At 41.3% G+C, this 20,905-nt stretch overlaps 1 protein-coding gene across 1 annotated transcript in view; it reads right to left on the bottom strand.

The window, feature by feature from the left end:
- Window positions 1-1,856: 1,856 nt before the first annotated feature.
- The window catches only part of HTR2A (5-hydroxytryptamine receptor 2A), a 29,732-nt gene continuing 10,683 nt past the window's right edge, over window positions 1,857-20,905 (bottom strand). The window contains exon 3 of the mRNA XM_013948434.2: window positions 1,857-3,180. Within this exon, the coding sequence (XP_013803888.1) occupies window positions 2,381-3,180 (800 nt within the window). The 3' untranslated portion in view covers window positions 1,857-2,380. The remainder of the gene's footprint in view (window positions 3,181-20,905) is intronic.

The following is a 20,905-nucleotide window of genomic DNA, read 5'->3' as shown; positions in this document are numbered from 1 at the left end:
AGAGGAAAGTCAATACTTCTGCCTATTACTCCAGTGGTCCACAGGCTCAGCAGTGCTTAGCAGATTCCAGCTGAAATCCTTCCTCTGCTTGTGTGGAGGTGAGGACTCGCACCCTCTTACTATACTACCCTGGAGTGGGGTGTGTAGGGAGAGGAGGGTACTGAGTTCATTTATTCTTCTGCTGAAGTGGTTTCAGTTTGGATGTGATGACTGAATGTTCCCAAGGCCAGAGAGAGCATATAAACAAACTCAGCTTGAGCACAGTGCTTAGACCGCTTGCAGGGGGTCCTATGATTCCAGTCTTCTTTCATAAAACAGACAAAACCTCCATTTCTGTGGGTTGCTCATGTTTTTTTGGAGAGCCGTTAGTGGCCATGTACTGATGGATGACACATATGCCATTGCTCCAGCAGGGCACAGCACACCACTTTCACCTGCACACACACAGTGAGGCTGAGGGCTGTGGGGGGAGTCATTGTCACCAAGGGTACGCAGCACTCCTCAGTGACCTGTGCCAAGCAGCTCTGACCCAGCCCAGGCTCGGAGTTACTGCTTGTAAAACCAGCAGATTTGGTTATCACGCTGGTAACTGGCAACAGAACAATACAGCAGTTGCTTGGAAATCAGCAAAATAACCACCCAGGTTCAAAGTCCTCCTCTATTGCAGGACTCAATATTTTAAACTAAAGGTCTCCCTCTTCCAAACAGATACCCCAGGGCATAGAATAGAATCAGATTCTGTCTGTCTGTCTCTTTCTTTGCCTTAGGGGATATTTAATTTTTCTATGAAAATTGTAACAACTTTAAGAGAAGGACTTACAAAATGATGAAGGCATTTGACTTTGGCTTCTAGATAAAGTAGTGCTTTTTTCAGAGTGGACAGGATCTGAAACTGAAGTCCATCGTACTTCTCCTGACTATGGTTGCAAAATTCATGTAAAGAATCAGATGTTTGGATTTAAGTTCTGCAGGTGGATGCAACATTTATGCTTCTGCTCTCCAGCAGAGTCCCACTGGCTTCAATGAAATTGTCTATGATGCCCAGAAGGAAACAGTTTCATGACCAGGCATTTCTGTCAAACAATGTAATTGATGTTCTTTACATAATGTATTCTGCCCTTGGAGCTATGCAGGTGGAATACTGTGCTGTTTATAAGTCTGTTATTTTCAGATAGGCCCCATTTGCCCATATGTATTTCATTAAGGCTGAGTCCTAATAGTCCAAGCTACCTACCATTCCTGAGCAATCTACCATAACAGCAAAACCGAGGAAACCAATTCTGTGCAAGTAACAGTTTTCTAATAATTCTGACTCTACAACCACTAAAACAAAACCAAAAGCATAATTACCTTTTTAACCAAAGAGAAATGGTGAGAGGTAATCTGTTGAAATCCTCTACTAAAGGTTTTACTCATGCCAAACTTCCACTGACATTACTTAAATCAGACTGTTGGAACTGACCAGAGGAATGGATATGGAATGCTTCCTAAAATTATTTAGCAACGTCGTGCCTGATATTCCACACTGTTCTCTCACTTAACTTCTCTGTCAACACCAGTATGAAGGAGCAGGGAATCAAGCCCAATAATTACTCTTGAAAAAATTATTTTCAAGTTTTAAATAGAATAGATGAAACTTGTAGAATGGAAATAAAGTATAAGACATGAAATAAAGATTAAGAGTGGTGGTAGAATCAAGGGAGCATTCAAGTATAATTTACTTTTGAAGACTGCTAATTTGAACTACAGAACAAATGGCAGAAAAGCCCAGTAACATTTCAGAATGGTCATTCAGAAGAAAATATAGCCATAAAAACCTTGTTACCAAAATTTCTATATAACTGATCTATACAGGTTTTAATAGATTTTTCTTTAATGTTTCAAAATTTATTTTAAATATATATTAGTAAATAAACCATAATTTTATTTAAAATTCCATAAAGTGCTCATTCAGTAATTGATAACAAAATTCTATATAGCAAGACAAACTAGTTGGAACCTAATCTGCGATGCAACCAAAGAACGGCTTAGCTTTCATTTGCAAAAAGAAAAGAAATACGTAGATTTCTTCACAGCCTGTGTTACAATACCAGAAATTGCATTTTTTCTTTAAGAAATATATCCTTTAGAATATTAAAAAAATAAGTTTAATAAAGCCTGTGCTTAAAACAGCCAAAGTACTGTATGAAAAAAAATTGCACATTTGATACCATTTCAACCCTGCTTTTCATCAACAGGATGATATGAGGTGTATGTGATGTTACCGAAGGGTCTCTTGAGCAGGGCTAGTTTTCCTAAGCTATCAGAGCTCTCGCAGCAAGGTGAAATTTTCAGCGTACACACTCTGGTTGTCATGGCAGCTGCCAAGAGGCTAGCAGAGTCACACACAGCTAACCTTTTCGTTCACCGGACTGATACTTCCCTTGGAGGTGCCATCTAAGTGACGTATTCCTATTGTAACCATCGAATAATCCTTAGCCATCATTTTTGCCTCTTTTTTCAAACTCTTCATTTGTGCTAACTGGAGCTGGCTGGAATTATATGCAAGTGCAGGGATAGTGTTCACTAAAATCAGCTGGAAAGGTTTCTTCTCCTCCTTGTAGCGACACTGAATGTAACGAGAGAAAGCCGAGCGGTAGGTTTTGTTGAACAGTGTGTATACGAGTGGGTTGACAGCCGAAGAAAGGTAGCCAATCCAAACAAATACATTAAGTAGTCCTTCAATGACTCCTTCATTGCATGACTCCTTGCAAATTACAGCCATCACATTGGTGATGAAAAATGGGCACCACATCACAACAAACAGAAAGAAGACAATGCCAAGAACCTTGGAAGCCTTCTGCTCGTTACTGATGGATTGCATCGTTCTCCTCCCAGAAGTCCCCACGTCTCTGTTCAAAGACCGCTGAAAGAGTTTCTCTGAAGACAGGGAACTCTGAGGGAGGAAACTAAAGGAAGCAAACTTGGTCTTTGGGCCAAGGTCATTCACACATAAGGTAGCTTCTTTCTGCAGCGACTTGATAGTTAAAAAATAGGTGACCACCATGATGGTTAGAGGGATGAAGAATGCCACAAAAGAGCCTATTAGAACAAAATAATCATCTGCAAGTAGGCAGCTGCAGTTCTTAAACACTTTGGAATCATCTTGTAGACCAAAGACAGGTATAGGCATGGAGATACCTGAAGGTGGATTAGAGAAAGAAAACCTTAAACACAATAATAATAAATCCCACTTCCAGCCTCCAAGAAAAAAATAAACAAAACACTCTGAGCTGTACACAGATCATTTCACAAAGAATGAGCAATGAGTAGTTAGTTATAGGACATAATCTGAAACCAACAGATATAGCCAAGATTGATAGACTTCCCAAAGCAAGCTGAATTTGCACAGTCGACGATAATACTGCATCACATATTTCATCAGCAACATGATGCTAATCCTGTTCTTGGGACATTTTTACTGGGACTACACTAAGAAGGATGCTGCGTGAAGGATTGGTTTTCCAGACGTCAAGTTCTGTGAACTAAGCTGTGATCTGCTGGGCTCTGGCATTTGTAAGTGGCTGTAATCACCTTTACAGGTTCCCAGCAAAGAAGGGTAGAGGAAAAGCAGCACTGAGGTTACTAAAGGGATTCTGCAATTGTTCTAATCTGGATTCCCTCTCTCCTTCAAAAAAGTCAGCCACAGGTGGAATACATTTCCATGAAACTGTCACGTAAACCTGATAGCAGCAGAAGCGTAAGTTCTCATATTCTTGGGCCTTCACCCCACTTGTAATGATCTCCAGACTTCCTCCTTGCTCCCTGCCACTTTGGCAGAGGCTTTTATCAACTGCCGTCAAGATGATATCTCCTTCTTTTTTCCTTATATTGGCTGTCAGCTGTTAAAAGTGGCCTTAGCCAGTTTTTCATTAGAAGATTTAAAGTGTTCTGGATAATGATTTCTGACTAGGCTGTGAAATACTGAGCTATTCTAGGAGGAAAGAGAAATTTTTTTAACAGGTCTCAGAGTGATCTTCCACTGGATCTTTTTCTTTTCCCCCTGCAATCTCCATACAGTTGACACAGTCTAAATGCAAAAAAAAAAAAAAAAAAAAAAAAAAAGCTTTCCATGGCAACAGCCGGGGAAAAGACAGGGCCAGATTAAACACTGAGGGACACCAATATGAGACAGCCTGAGATTTTGTTCACCCTCCAGGACTGTGAATGTCCCTTTACGGTGCTGTCAGACGATATAGGCTGCCCTCTCAACGCACAACTCCCAAGGCACAGCAGCGCTGCAAACCTTATCTTCCCTTGGAGAACGTACTATGTTCTTGCATGGTAATGTTCGGCAGGTGAGGTGATAAAGTGTATTCACCTTGGACTGATCCACCTGATTCAAACCCACTCAGCCGTTTCCTCAGGAACTCCTGCAAATGCTGCCAGCATCTGAGCAAAACCAAACAGCTGCTGTTTGTTTGGTCGTTGGTTGGTTTTGTTTTTTTTTAATAATTCTCTCCTCCACTCCCCCAAATGGATGCTAGCTCTCCAAGAGAGGCAATATTCAGACACCAAAAGGGATGATGTACTATGAAGACAACTAAAGTGGAGTTGTGAACCACGGAGCAATCCTGCAGCCCTGTTTGGATGAAAGCAGCTAGGAACCTGACTCCTGTGGAAAGTTAATGTAATCTGGGAGCCTCACTCCCCTTTGCATCTTTGAACAGAAATCCCAGATGCTGTGTTCAGCTTTTGAAGAAGAAAAAAGGAACTAGAGAAGAATTTCTCATGATGTGAGGATGATGTTCTGCACTGCCCTGTCCCCTGTGTGCCCAACAAGTTCTTCTTGGTTAGAGCATGAATTCTGAAACTCATCCTCTCAACGTCAGCACTTTCATGGCACCTACCCTCTACCTCACCTGCTTTCCCTTCCTCCCACTCCAGTGCTTAAAGCACAGGCTCTCTTCATTTCATGTATGTGCTGTGCCCAGCATAACAGCACTTCAGTCCTAGAGAGGGGCTCTAGAGTCCAGACACAGTACAAATCAATAATAATAACAGCAATAATAATATTAAATTATTATTCTTTTCAAATGTTCCATTCTTAGGGGGCTTCTGGAGCTTTTGCAAGGCTCTTTATTTTTCTAACAACACTGTAGCTTATTTTATCTGCACAGCCTTGAATTGAGTCATTGTAATGCCTTGGGCCAATTACAAGAGTACCGTTCTTATCTGCCCAGGGCAGAAGCTGATGGATAGCCTGCGGTATTGCTCTTTCTATTTCTGTTCCAAGACTGCACAAGCCTAAATACATGAACTTAGGGTATGAAAAGCCAGTGTGTGAGGTGCAAAATCATGCAGTGTGGCAGCTCCTGGGTCAAGCTGACAGAAACCCCCAGCGACTCCAGGCTCCGAGTCAATCTGACTGACGGCGCAGGGAGTGACATCAACTGCAAGAGCTGCGTTGCCCAGCCAAGACCAAATAATTTGAGACAACAGAAGGTGATGAACACTTCCAGGCAACTGGGAATGCTTTGAATTTCCTTTTCTTTTGTGGGTGAGTGGAAGGAATATTGAAGGCACCCAGTACCTCCCAGCATTAGGCTTCAGCTACATGAAGATACAGCACTAGTCAGAGCAATACCACAAGTTTCCCGTCCAGTTCTGTCCTGTATAGATAACACCAGGGCTGTTTTTTCCCTTCATTCAAAGACCTAGTGTGAGCTGCAGAGATAAAATAAACAATGGTATTGACGGAGTAAAAAGATGCCTTTCATTACTACAAACCTTATCGTTCAACTGCACCAGGAGTCATGGGAGGAGAGTCAGCAGCACTGGAAAGAGGAAAATTTTAGCATAATTGCAAGCTTTTTCAAGTAAAAGGCCAAAGTCAGTTACAGCTTCTCACCAAACACAGGGGCAGCAATTCTCCATCTGTTTTGTTTTGTTGTTGGCAACTTCTGGAGAACCGACATCTTAAATCCAGATTTCAGGCTTTAAAAAGTGACCGAATGGAAATGAGCTTCAGTTTGCAACCAGAGTTTTCACGTCTTCTTGTGATTCCTTTAACAAGTGCAAAAGCACCTTTCACAGCAGAGCTGTAGCAGTCACTGCTAGTCATGCATGTTTTTCTGAATGACCATTCAAGGCAACAAGACATCCTACCTCTACGGCCTCAGGTAGCTGGCCTGTATACAGCTTGAAAATACCAGAGATAACATAATAATAATATAAAATAAAATAACAGAGATAAAATACCAGTCTGATAACAGAGAACCCTGGCAGCTGTTACCTGTGTTTTGTGTACATCCCAGTTGAGCTTACGTAGAAGATCCCCCAAATGATACTGTGGCGTTCCTGTGTGGCATGAATTAACTTGCAGCCCAAGTCTCCCTTTTCTTACCTCAACTGAGACTAAACTTATTTCCTCCCCACAAAGGAAGACAATTTGTCCCCCTTCAACAGGTAGTTTCTGACTTCTCGTAGCTTGAGGATGGCAAATCCCATTGAGGACACAGAGACCAGGCTAAAAGGCAACCATGTTTAAACTGGAAATAAAGGAGCTGCCATGTGAAGCCCAAATCCACTATTCTGATGGGATTTTTAAGAGGCATCACAGATGGCCAAGAAAGTCACCCACATGTTACTCAGGTTTAGTTAAGATCAAACTCATACTCTGGACACAGATAACATAAAGTCCTCATCTCAGCTGTATTCATGCGTTCACTGATACATGAGAAATGCATGCTGATGCAGCATGCATTTAGCCTCATATTAAAAATATTAAAGTCATGTTTAAAATAACAGAGTTGACAAAGGTTGTGTTAAAAATTACTGTCCTCATTTATCCTATCCTGGCATCTTGCAGAGGAAGAGCCTGAGCGAACAGATAGGCAGCATGGCACTTCCTAAAGGACCACATATTCAGGCTTCAAAGAAACAAGTGATGGGGAGAGCTCAAAACTGAGCTCTGCACTCTTGTGGGCCATAGCAGCGAGCATCCTCCTACTGACGAAGGATACCAAAGAACCGTGTCTGCAGATGAGGGCCCCAGAGCAGGCTAGAGCCCCGTGTACATCCCAGCTTGTCCTCAGCATCCAGCCAAGCTGCTGTAGGATATGTGTGACTGCTGAAAATCCCCATACTCTTAAAGGGTGTGAGTTGAGGCTGCATTTCAGCCTGCATTTCAGGATCTGGCCAGTGGGTCTGCACACAGTGCTTATCCCATACAGTCACTGCAAGACCAGATGGAATATGTAGCGGTGGATGGGCTGGGCTTATTGCCCATCCATACAGCACTTAAGCTGCATGCATCAGTTTGCGCTAAGGGCTAGCATAGGCCCACACCTTTTCTCAGACCACTCCTTAGCCTCACCTAAAGTCCTGGCCTGCATGTAGATTTGCACAGTGTCAACTTGAGGTGGGTTCGTGCTTGATGACTGGATCATGCTTGGGACTAACATATGGTATAAATATTCCTAAATTCTCCAGGCACCATATTTTGTTCAGGCAGCATGATGACACAGGTTTTACTAGCACTAAGATAGATCCAAATATAGTTGAGAAGCCAAGTGACTTTTAGAGCAAAATTATTACTTTGTCATCAGAAAAACATGGCTGTTAGTATAGATTGCAGCACACAAGTGCTGCAATTTTATTTGAGCCGAAGTCCAGTAAAAACAATAGAAATGTTCCTATTAATTTCAGTGCAATGTGGATTGGGCCTAAACTGGGTAACCAGATTCCATGTTAATTGAATATTCTTCAAGAACAACCCACATGAAGCTGAACTGTATTCATCACAGCTTGGCAATAACCCAATGGTTGGCATGGGTCAACTATTAGCTTTTATCATATATTATAGCAACTGACTGAATTCCTTCATTAAAGATTGAAGCAGACTGATCTATATCTCCTTGATAACTCCAATAAATAATTTCTTGATGTTTATACTGTCCTTGCTTTCCAGCTCCCTACTCTTGGTGACTGTGGCTGTTTAAGTAAGAAGACGCAGAATGTGCCTGTGCATTCACATGTCAAGAGAAGAAAATCAGCTTTACACTAAAAGCTTACTACTACTGGATAGGGACAAGCAGGTATTTGAGAAATGGATTATGTGCAAATACTAGATATGGGGGAGACAGCCTGGAAGGGCTTTTGCAGAATAGCTGTTCCACACTACTTTCCTGTCTCTCACAAGCTCAAGGCCACTCTGGAAAAAATCTTGGTATTCCCTGAGTGCTTTTTTACAGTTTGGCTTCCAAAGCAGATGAAGCTGAGGCACAGGGAAGCACTCAGCACAAAACGGGAGCATCCAGTCAAGCACTGAAGGTGCATTAGACACTGTGTTTCCAGCTGACACTCATGCTTATATCTCAACATTTTCCCTCCCAGACAAACTCCAAATATTATGTTTCTCCAGTATACAGTGATTTATTTATATAGTTGATTTATACACAGGTGGCTGTTTCAAACTCTGAGCACTTCTGATAAACCACAAAACAGAACCCAAACAATAAAGATCAGTGATAAATCCTGCAGCAAGCATCAACCATATGGGCACAGTTTCGGAATGACAGAGTGCTCTTTAAAGCCCCAAAGGTTCGGAACTAAAGCAATAGCATCCTTCATGTGTTTCTTTCTCATGAAGGTGAAAGGCCTGGTAAAACTGACAAAGGTTGATTTAATGGTATGCATTGCTGGCTTGCAAATCTTCAGGGATACACAGCAGCCATAAAACCATTTTAACTGGAGAGGTAAACTGGGTTTGTGGCTGCCTTGAGCTGCTGAGGCTATTGATGAATCAAAGCCAGAATTTACAGTATGCCCTGAAGACTGACAAATTTGGGCTACTTAGGATCAAGAAAAGAAGGAAGGAGTAAACTGATGAAGTCAAGGTTCCTTACATGAAATCCCCTTCAAGCAGAACCAGTAAATCATGTGCTTTCACCCCAGATACAGCAGTTGAAATTGATTTGATGAATACAAATGAGAACTACTATTTATCTTAATGAATGTCCAAGGGATAGGAAATACCTTTTAAAAATGTCGTTACAGTTTCTCAACAAAATTCAGCACCTTTTCTCTCCTTCACAAGAAAAAGAAAAAACCTCCCCAGCTCAAGTTTTAGCAGTCTTATGGATCCAGCCATATTCAGGTTATGGGCCAAATCATGCACAACAGCACAGACATATGCTGTGACACCAGACACCTCTGAAAGGATGGGATTTGGCCCATAACCTCGTCCGCTTGAAAAATTGAAAAGTTTCTTTAGAAAAGCCATTGTCTGATATTTGGTGCATTTGTGCTTGGAGAATGTCATCCTTTTGTGCATCTACACTATCACACAACTTAATTCCCTACTTTGCTCCCCAGCTTGCCTGATTGTCCACATTGTGTGAATATTGGGTCCCTTCTAGGCTCTCTCCTGAACTGAAATAGCTAGTTTCCTCTGAAACAAAACCAGGGTTTTGTTCTTGATAGTTTCCTCCAGAGTCAGTTGCCAAGAAAAAACAAGGATGAGACATCACCAGATTCAGCTCCCTCTACCCACCCAGTCCTCCAACACTGTCCTTGCAGGCTTTGCACCCTCAGATACCCAGCTGTGTATATTCACATGCTACATCCCATGGCATACAACACATAAGCTCAGTGTCATGTCACAAAAAAATTGCTTTGGTGCAACAGAGCCATCACATTATTTTCAGTATTTTGAACTGAAAAAAATACACAAAATAATATTTATTTCTTTGAGCTACCATGGCCCCCCATGGGGCCTGGAGGAGACCTCGTGCCAAGAGCTGTGTAGTGTGGATGTGCCTGCTTGCTCTAGGAACACAAACCACAGCGAGCTGCTTGTAGGGGGACCATGGCTCATGTCCTCCTCCGGGTGCCAGGCTTGCAAAAGTGTCTGGACCTTACATCAGGAGCAGGAGGCTAGCCACAGCTACTTGTGTGCTCTCCCTTAAAGCATCCACAGAAGAGCTGCTCAGTCTGACTCCTGTCTCTGTCTCTGCCTGACGTGGGCCACTCACAGCATGCGTGCAATTTTTTTCTCAGACCTGGAAACACTTTTGCTGATTTCTGCATGCACCTGAAAGTGATATTTCCCATCTGACTCATCTCTAGTCATGGCAAAACTCTTGATTCCTTATTATAATCTTGATGTTGCAGAAATAGTGCCAGCCACGTTTAACTTTGGTTCTAGTAATACTTTTTTATTTCTTCAGAACACAAAGTGTCTAGTCTCCCCCACAGATAGCCAAGGCCCACTTCCAGGCTCTCAAGCACGCTGTCTTGCCCAGTTCACAGCAGCTTTCCCAGGCTGATAGTGGTTTTTGTGCAGTTTGCTGATGGGTGACAGTGCAGAAACAGAAATTTCCTACCTGGGGAGAGGGATATTGAGAAGCTCTGGATGGTTTGGGAATCACCATCTGGGATTCCATCCAGTCAGCATGGAAGTTAGTTAGAAAGCTTGTGCCTTTTCTAGTCAATGTGGCCCATGTCCCCAAAGTCCAGGGCTAGAATTGCTTCTTGTGTATCAGACAAGCATGGCCCTGTTCCTTAGTGGGCTGTGCAGTGGCAGGTACATGTGTTGGCAGGGGCAGGGGCGGGTGAGGAGGTTTCTTTCACGAATCCCCAGGTAATATTTGCTTGCAGATGTATTTCCTCGAGAGCTAGTGAGCCACAGTGCTGGTGGGTGTCTCTTTTTGTGTATCCCAAAGGTGCCATCATCTCAGGACTGCAACCAGAGCGGATCCAGATATTTTCCTTATCGCTCTCTATATGCCAAGTTTATTTTTTTTTATTCAAAGGCACACACACAGCTGGCTTTCTGTAACTTTACCTTGGAACATTTTATTTGGTCCCACATGTTCTATTTAATACTACTGAGAAGCAAAACTGCTTTACACTTAACTTCATATGGGGGGATCCCACCTACTGCCCAGATTATTATATAAATTTTGAAATGGCTTTGCTTTTGGCAGCTCAGAAAATTTTTCAGAAAGCATATTATTTAGTCTAGTAGGAGATAATTTCAGTTCTTTTTGTGTGGGATTATTGTAAATGATAGTTTGTAATAATATAATGCCCTAAATGGTCTATTTTGCTTTAGAAAAACAAAAGCAGAAAAGTCTCTGTGGCTTCCTGATACATTAGTCATTTATATTCGCAGTCCTGAAGCCTATTTCATTCAAATGCAGAGCATTCAAATGCTGTACAAGTTAATTTGTAGGACCGCGTTAGTAATTTAAATAGAAACAAATTAGAACTAGAGGAGCATCACAGGGAGGACAGTTATCCCTTTTTGACCCAACTGATTAGAAATCCAGGGCTCCGGAGCTGGCTGAGTTACAACAGGAAACTGTTGATGGACTCAGTGCTTTGGTATAATCCTGTTCTCTCACAAAATGTGCATACAGTCCTATTTCCATAGATGCGGCAAGAATCAAACAGCAGGAGACAGTTTCTCTGTTCACAGCTTTAAGTACCATTCCTGCCTGTCCACACCTCAAATGCTCTTCCTTAGCTCTGCTGTAGGACTTGTTTACAACATTTCTGTGTCCTACATGCTTGGTGGTTCTTACTACCTTGCTGCCTTCCCTAATCCTTCTAAGTATCTGAGCAAAAGACACAAACTTTTGCATAGCAATTACCAGCGGAGCCTCTCCACCAAGACAGTCATTTTATTCTTCTTCTAGTGACATTATCTTTGATTTGGGCAAAGGCTTCTGCCGGGTGCTTATTGGCTTCTCATGGCTATCTCAGATCAAAAGAAGTGGTTATCCCTCTGTGTAGTATGATTATCCAGTCACTAAGGAGACTAATACATGCCTGTAGAAGTTTCTAGTCATCAAATAGCTGTAAAATAAGAAAGTAAGATTTATAAATGCCCTAAAGAAATTAGTTTTGAGAAAGGATTTATGCACTGGGGATTTCAGATTATGGCATTTGTGTCTGCAGCAAAGTCTAGGAGCAACAGTGAATGCCCCCCCACGGTTTCAGTTTAGCAAGTTGAAATACAGATTCTTGCTAACAAGTCAAAGCTTGTTAGTTTAACGCCACCACAGGTTTGCCTACATGGGCTGCCCTTGCCAGAAGGGAGAAAAGGGAGCAGAAGGGGGGCCTCCAAGAGGAGAGAAATTGCTGAAGAAAACTGTGCTGCCTGGTCTGGTCATTCATAAGCAGGGAGGCAGTCAGAAGCACTTCTCAAAGCTAGCCTCAGTATTTCATTTGAATAATAAAAATTTTCAGTTATTTTTTGATGCATTTGAGGTTATTCCCAGGTAATTCCTTCCTTGGCCCTTGCCTACAAGTAGCCTCATTTTAAATGAAGCGCTGCGGTGTTTCAGTTTTTGTAGAGTAAAATGTATTCTGCTTGGAGTTTGCATACTAATGACTTGTAGGACTGGACCCCTCTAGGGCCAATAAATAGAAGCAGCACTTTCTCCTTGATCAGTGGAACCTCAGAAAAGTGAAAGACCTCATCAATTCGTGCAGAAATTTACTTCTTAGGTGACATGTGTACTTGAATTCCAGCTGCTTGTTTATTTGTTTACATTTATATCTGCTGAGGCACAGAACCTTTCCTGAATAAATAAGAAGTACCGAAATACTTGGTAAATAAATTTGTATATAATTTGACTACAGAATAAAACAATGCATATGACATGACTGGAGTCTTCCAAAGATTTCCCATGGTTTTGATGGATCTCCCTTTAACTGTCCATGGCTAGATTTCACAGTCTGATTCTGAATATTTTAATGGTGTTCAGGCTGAAGAAAGATGTTAAAAGGCTCCAGCCCTCGACTCAATGAGTATGTCAACTTTTAGATAAGAAGTAAATCTCTTTGCCTTGTGCAGCTTACTGTACAAATACAAGTCACTATAAATCCATGTACAGGGAAGAAGAGGGAGGCAAGAAGACACCTGGGCTTTGCTTTTCCAGCAGAAGGCAGTGCAAAGCTGCTTACCTCCAGGATGCGCAGGTGTTTCAGAGCCAATACTAGTGAAAGTCTGAAAATCTTTTTCTTCTTTATTGATCAAGAGGAACCCGCTCAACTTGATCTCCAGCAAGACATGTGCAATGGTGGCATGTAGAGCTGACCTGTTCACCCGAGAAAGCACCATCTCTTATGTTGCTATGCTCATCTGCAGAGGGGCACACACCAGTGAAAAGAAGTGTTTGGAGGAGTGATTCACTGCTGTTTCAGCACCACATTACTGTGTCACGTGTGAGGTGAAATGGCATCTCCTTTTCCCTAGTCTGTCTGGTCCCGTGGCTCTCAGATGGCCCTGAGAATGCATGGCCATCTAGTGTCAAAGAGGGCAAGGGCCCTCAGAGAAAGGGGCAAAAGCTGCTTTATACACCCCACCAGGTAAGTGTCAACCAGTAATAACTTTCTACCACTGGGAGCTGGGCTAGGTTAGATCTGTGTCTGGCAACAGGCTCTGTTTCTTGTTAGCAACTGGTCAGGCCAGCTAGCCCTGCTACTTTCTCACTGTAATGTGGCTGAACAGGGGAAAACTGCTTGTGGCCTCAGGTACATTTTAAAACTGAGAGTGTGAGTCTCCTTCTCTGGAGATATTCAAAACCCTCCTGGACGCGATCCTGTGCAATGTGCTCTAGGTGACCCTGCTTGAGCAGAGGGGTTGGACTTAGATGATCTCCAGAGGTCCCTTCCAACCTCAACCATTCTGTCATTCTGTGATACAGCTGGAGAAATTTCAGGCAGATATCAATGGAAATTTCTATTCAGTTCAGTGGAGGATTAAGCCAGAGTTAAGTAAATTACCAGCATTTAACAAATCATACAAAATAATAATTAAAAGCCCAGAAGTGTAAAAACTGGGAGGGCAGAGGATCTTGTCATTTAAACTGCTCCAGGAGCCAATGCATTAGTTGCTTATGACAGTGAGTATCTAAGAACTATCCATAATTTGTAGCTTATTGCTACTATTTTTTACGAAGCATTATTATGTACTTGGCATGTATAACATGCCCTGTAAGCCCTGAGGAGCCTTCAGGAGCTTCACAGCTAAAAAGGCAGACCAATAACGTGTGATCTGGGAAGATTCAGATATAAATGTATTTTATTTCTTTCTTTCCTGAAGCACAATTATACACAAATCTATTCTCCTCGGGGCCTGAACAGTGCACATTGCAGGAAGACACCTGACATGGAAGACAAAAGGATCATTTGCTAAAGCAAGAGAAATATCACAAACAGCTAGTGTTTATCCCACTTAGATGTTCTTTTCCTTTTGAAATGGCAACATATTTTACCTAAGCTAGTGATTACTAAAAATTTGTAACTTCCTTCAAGTAGAAATTAAACCAGTGCTACGAGGAACTTAAAAACACCGATGCAATTTAAATAACATTAACTGAGTACACAGAAATAAAAGAGGATGTTTGACTTGCTCTGCTGAATTTTGCTGAGCAAAGAAGTTGCATTTTTTTCCATCAAGAAGCTTTCAATAAGAATGAGTAGCACCTTTTCCCTCTGTGGAGAGCTAGGTTGGAGACCTACAGCACATCTTGAAAATTTTCAAACTAAATATTCAGCTCTTTATCTCAAGGTCAGTCACTTCTAATCACTTCTAATCATCATGGATGAAATAGTTGTGTAATAGCTAAGTAAATAGCCATCATTACCCTACATCCCCTGGAGGAAGATATTAAGCTTAGCTCCTTCCTGAATCCCAGCTGACAGCAGGATGGCTATCCTGGCTATTGTGTACTTCAGGTCTTCTCAGCCAGCCTCCCCCAGCACAAGCCATTTCCTTGCCCTCCTGTTCATGCTTAGCCAGAGACCTCATTACTCTTTATTTTTTCCAGACTCGAGGATAGTGACAGGTCACAATCTCCTCAAAGATCAGACTGCAAGTAAATTGCTGTTGTAAATAATATTGCAAATAAATTACAGGGTGGTAACAATAATTACAATATTGTTGCATTAGAAATATCTCCACCCCTGACATTAGTAGTGAAAACCCTAGTGATGACTTCAGATCACAAAAGCACAGCTCATAGCTCAGTTATTTAGAAGAGTCGGCAACCTTTTTTCAGCATGTATGTGTGCATGTGGCCATGTGAATGAAACCAGTGCTTATTCTCAGCCCTGCTTCTTTTAACATGACATCTCATGGTATCCACATGCCTCTGAGCCAAGTAGATGTAGAGCGCCCACACTGTTTTATTCCTCTTTATATTTCACAGAATCACAGAATCACAGAATCGCTGAGGTTGGAAGGGACCTCTGGAGATCATCTAGTCCAACCCCCCTGCTCAAGCAGGGTCACCTAGAGCACGTTGCACAGGATTGCATCCAGACGCGTTTTGAATATCTCCAGAGAAGGAGACTCCACAACCTCTCGGGGCAACCTGTTCCAGTGCTCTGTCACCCTCACAGTGAAGAAGTATTTCCTCATGTTCAGATGGAACTGTCTGTGCTTCAGTTTGTGCCCGTTGCCTCATGTCCTGTCGCTGAGCACCACTGAAAAGAGTCTGGCCCCCATCCTCTTGCCCCCCCCCCCATTTAGATATTTGTATACATTGATAAGATCCCCCCTCAGTCTTCTCTTCTCCAGGCTAAACAGGCCCAGCTCTATCAGCCTTTCCTCATAAGAGAGATGCTCCAGTCTCCTAATCATCTTCATAGCCCTCCACTGGACTCTCTCCAGTAGCTCCATGTCTCTCTTGTACTGGGGAGCCCAGAATTGGACACAGCAAATTGGACACAGTATCGTTTGATCTCATTGTGTAGTCCTGCAGTTTAACAGGGACTGGAAACAACTATCACATACGTTGTTTCATATTTGATTTTCTTAGTGATGATTTGGCACTAAGACTGATGGACACACGCAACCAACCCTGTAATTCTTCTGGACTTTCTAGACCTCAGGCTAAGACACATTGTTTTTTCTGCCTGCTGCTTCCCTATGGCCTGGGTCTGCACCTCATGGCCCAGGTTTCTGACCACGCTCCTGTGTCTGTATCCCATGTTAATCCAGATCGCTGTCCCTTCTCTCCTTGCCCCCTTCTGTGGTTGCTTGAGGAGGCTGCTGATTAACCAAAGGTCAGCTTTTTATTAGTTATAAAAGGGGATTGCACCAATGGCTGGGCAGTTATTGGGGCAGATGTACCACCACAGTGTATAATTTGGAAGGAAAATCAGGTAGTGAAGCAGATTACTGACCTGTACTGGTCTGTACGTAATGGCTAGGGATACAGTACTTCATACTTCACTGCCTACCCACTGGATAATGCCCTTCACATTGGCTGAATTGCCCTTTTTTTCAAATCTGCCTGCACCCTGGTCACATCTGGAACATATCAGGATTAATGAGCAGATGAAAAGGCAATGTGTTCTAACATCTACCCATATTTCCCATTTATGTGTTGCTATGTAGGTGCTATAGCATAATCTCTAAATTTGTCTTCCTGCTAAATGTCACAAACCACCTTTAAAATGAAAAATAAGTACATGAACTACCCTTGCAACAAGAAATGGCTATGCTGCATGCTGAAAAGACCTGCTCATGTCCTGCAGTTGTGTGCCAGGTAAGGGTTGTTTCGCCCTGGGAACATTGAACTTAAAACTTTCAGGCACATTTGTGTAAGGAGAAAGTTATGCTGCTTACTTGGTGCACCAGAGACATAAAACCACACACTATTTAACTAAGTTGACTCAAAGTTCAGCTCAGCCCATGATCCTGGCATACCTGTCAATTTGACATTTCAAAGCTCAGATCAAATGAAAAATCATAATGAGGGTTATTTTCTGCCAAAAGGGAACAAAACTTCCTAGTGGGTTTGATTTACTTGCAGAATAAACACTGGGCTGAATACTATGAAATATGCAGCTCCAACTTCGATCAGTTGGAAACTAGAGCTTTTATCATGATGCCTCTCAATCTGCTTTCAGGAAGTTATAGGAGTTTGACAGGTTGGTTTCCATCAATGACTCTAGAGGACTTAGTAAAAATTAGCTGACAAGCATTTGTTGTAAGTAATTAGGAATATATTGCCTCGGCTGTGACAAAACTGATGACTTTTGCTGGCTGGGGTGTGTTCAGCTTAGAAATGGTGCCAGCAACATGGGCCAAGAAATGCATGGGGAAATGTAATTGCGGTCTGAATGTCTGATTGCTTGCAATGTTCATGTTAATCGGACTAAATTAATGGATTTCCTTTAAAAGCAGAAATGCTATGCTACATTTCTCTTTTTTAATGTTAGAAAATGCAGAACCTGACTTTAATAAAGTTTAATTCTTTAAAATACATAAAAAGCTGTGAAATTGCTCTATACAATTTCAAAATGACTTAAAATTACTTTTTTCTTGAAATTATTTCTTTATGCACTACAGTGCTACTTTAACAGCACAATTTTTAATTTATAAGGTGATTAAGTGCAATTACAGTGTACAGATGACAGAATTTATAAATCTCCAAATGATGCCTTGTGCATTTCTTTTCTGCTTATTTATATTGCATGTGGCTTCTGCTATGCAGAAATCCCAGCTCCTCTGATTATAGATGCTCAAGCAATTTCTCAGTCAATACTGGATCCCCTTTTGGCTATATACCGTTGCAGAGATCTACTGGAAAAAGATCAGAGAAGGCCTGTGAACTTGTCCTTCCTGCATTTTGCAACACCTCACCTGGCAGTTTCTGCAGCTGGGCTGTCCCGCAGTGGGACCCAGGCTCGTCCTTCCCACTCCAGGGTTGTGCATTCTGGATTCTTGTATGTAATGCACATTGTGCTAGATACACAACTGGCTAAAAAGTATAGCCTTTCAGAGAAGGAGGAATAACTTACAATAGGCATTGTACTGTGACTGCCTTTTTCCTTACATTACATTTATTCTGAAGCATCCTACAAAGAGAGACTTGCTGATTATAGGGCTTATTGCAGACCAAGAACAGTTACTTATCCATTCAAAGAGACCTGATAATAGGACCAGTCTAGTCCAATTGAACTTAATGGTTGTTTGGCAGTAGTTTCAATGTGAAGAAGAACATGGTCCTTATGGTCTTCAAAGCAAAGGAAAATTTTAAAAAAATAAAGAAAAAAGAAGACAATGAACAAATTCTGTCATCAGTTCCTTGATTAACCAGGTTCCTTCCTCAGTTTAAGCTATACTATTAAAAGTACAGCTCTACTGTTTAAAAGCTTCCCCTCAAAAAGAAAGCAAAGCAGAAAGAAAAGCCACACATTAATGTTGTGACCAGACCTCATTCCTTTTTTCACCTATAAAGGAGAATGTTTCTTGCAGAAGAGGATCATGCAAAATGTATGTGTGCCCTTGCAAAGGCAAAAGTGTCCATCTTCTTCTGATGAACAGGTGAACAAAATGGTAATTATATACATAATAATTATTCTATATCTGACAATACATATGTGCTTGTAGAATAAATTCTCTCCTGTGCAGAAGTTTGCCAGGTTGCTAACTGTGTCCAGTCTGGAAATTTGGCCCTATGGGTTTTTACGCTGTTTCTTTATCTCTCTGTTTCCAAATCTGAAGAATTTAGAAAGCGATTCAGTCATTATCACTCCTTTGAGCATTTTTTTTCAAAAAGAAAAGCATCAGGTCAGTAGCACCTCCTTGTTAGATACTGAAAAAACATACAAAACTTCAAAATGCAAGCTTTTTTAACCTACGTGGTTATGAGAGGGAGATATCTATGGTAAGCTGTTGGTCTGGTGGATGAGATATGTTTGCTCTTCTGGGAAGAATAAATCAAGCAGAGGATTCTGATGAGTGGGAAATGGGGGAATAATTTACATCAATAAGCAAAGTAATTATGATATTTATGTCTCTGTCTTAGAACCATGTTAACTACTACCTCATAGCCAGAATATATTTACAGATCAACTCAGAAATTTGCATCACAGCATTTAGTAATGTTAACTTCTCTCAGACAGCTTGCAAATGAAGTGCTTGCTAACTAATTAGCTGTCAGTTCTGGTGGGGTCATTAGTAAGGAAAGGAACTCCCTACTGGCATAACTATTACTGACTATTGAGCCTCATAGATTGTGTCTCTATAAAATAATACAATAACAAAGATCCTAGTGCTGTGAGATGCTGATGAAACTCTAATATTGTGCTTATGAAATTTTGTGTTGTGGCCATTCATTATAGTTAATGCAATTTTCTCTGTATGTTGTGTTACAATTTGTGACAATACCTATGGCATTTTATTTTTATGGTGGTATCTACATCCACATATGGAGCATGTCCCAGGGGACTGTTCAAATCAAAAAAATATACTGTTTGCCCTTGAGATCCTCCTACTGAAAAGAGCAATCAGTGTGCTCACTCTCTGGGAGATGCTTTCATAAGTACGTGAAAAAAAATAGAAATGTTAACTTGGGGAAATAATGATAAACACCACTAAGAATGTAAAGCCAAGTTTCCAAAAGTTAGAAGAAATGGAAGCAAAGGCAATGACTGCATGATAAAGAGTGTATTGTAGCAGATATTTCAAGATTATCTCCAGCACTTCCTAATTTGAGTGCTCACCTGCAAATTCTTGCTATGGAAGAACAGCATTATGTGTAATTATTTGCAATTTTACATATTTTGGCAGTATATTCCATTTTATAAGTGGTCTTTTCCTATGCCAGACTCTCCCTACATTAGACTTGAATGAATTGGCAAGATATAAGCAAGTCATACGGAAGAAGTGGAGGAAGTGGTGGATCCTAACGTGCAGTCTCTTGGCTATTCTTGTCTTTTAAAAACAGTAAAAGGCATTTCAAATGAATGCTGTCCTTGACAGAACTAAGTGGCTGCTGAGCCAAAGGAGGCCAAAGTTGTCAGCAAACCACAATCCGGAGACCATGATAGTTGTACTCACCACATCCCCACTGCTTCTCTGGCCCTTCCGACTCTGCAGGACAGCTAGAAGTCAGCAGAGGAGCTGTTCTGCAGGTGGCCTGAGAAGAAAATGTAAGCCTCTGCATCAGCATAAAGCTTCCCATTTGCAAATTATCAGAGGAGTAAGTTGCACTGGGTGTGTTTCATACACCTTCAGGTAACATTTTTGCTCTGCACTTTGGAGGATGCTGCTTCGCATGCTGCAGTAGCTGTATTTTTGAAGCTTCTAAAGCAAAAGCAAAATTATGGAGAGATATGTTATGGGAGATATTACACTAGCTTCGTCCAGCTCCACTTCGGACTTTCTTCTGCATGAAAAGTACTGAATAAATCCAAGTTAGTGACTGGGGAGAGCAGAGACTGCCTGAAGGCAATGAACAGATGTGTAGGCTGAGCAAGAAATGATAAGAGAAGAGAAAACTCAGCTGAGAGAATTTGGGCTTCGTTAAGCTTCCCATGACTTAGACCATTAACAGAGGAGTAGAGAGAAATAAGGACTGAGAAATGATACATATAAGAACTTAACAGTCATGACTTTAACTGCTTTATGTAGCTTTTTTGAGGATTTTTGAAGGAGAGAATGCTGTATTTTTGGCTTCTTACAAAGCAATATATTTGTTAGGCCCACTTAGAACTCAAAGGCGTTTTACCTGTATTTTTCAGCTTAGGCTTTATTTACAATTCTGTAGATTCCAGCTAAATGCTATTGAATAAATTCAGCTCTAATTTTCCTACAGAGGGAAAATGCTTGGTTTTTTTACAACTGTTCTCAGTAATGACCTCTGTGCTTTAAAACAAATGGAATATTTTTCAGGGTTTAATGGGCTTTTTCTTTCAACAGCTACAAATAATCTAATTATCCAGCCACTGTGGGTACTGGATGATTTAAGAATTAAAGACACGATTAGAATCTGTTACAGTAATTAGAATCCATTTTAAACCAATTGCCTGTGGCATTACATGGTCTAGTGAAAGAAGGACTGCTGGCTAAATGCAGCCACTAAATGCAAAAATAAATGTTAGTACAATTTTT

Source organism: Apteryx mantelli, chromosome 1, assembly GCF_036417845.1.
Source record: "Apteryx mantelli isolate bAptMan1 chromosome 1, bAptMan1.hap1, whole genome shotgun sequence".
NCBI classification, from domain to species: Eukaryota; Metazoa; Chordata; class Aves; order Apterygiformes; family Apterygidae; genus Apteryx; species Apteryx mantelli.
This window is presented reverse-complemented; position numbering and strand designations above follow the sequence as displayed.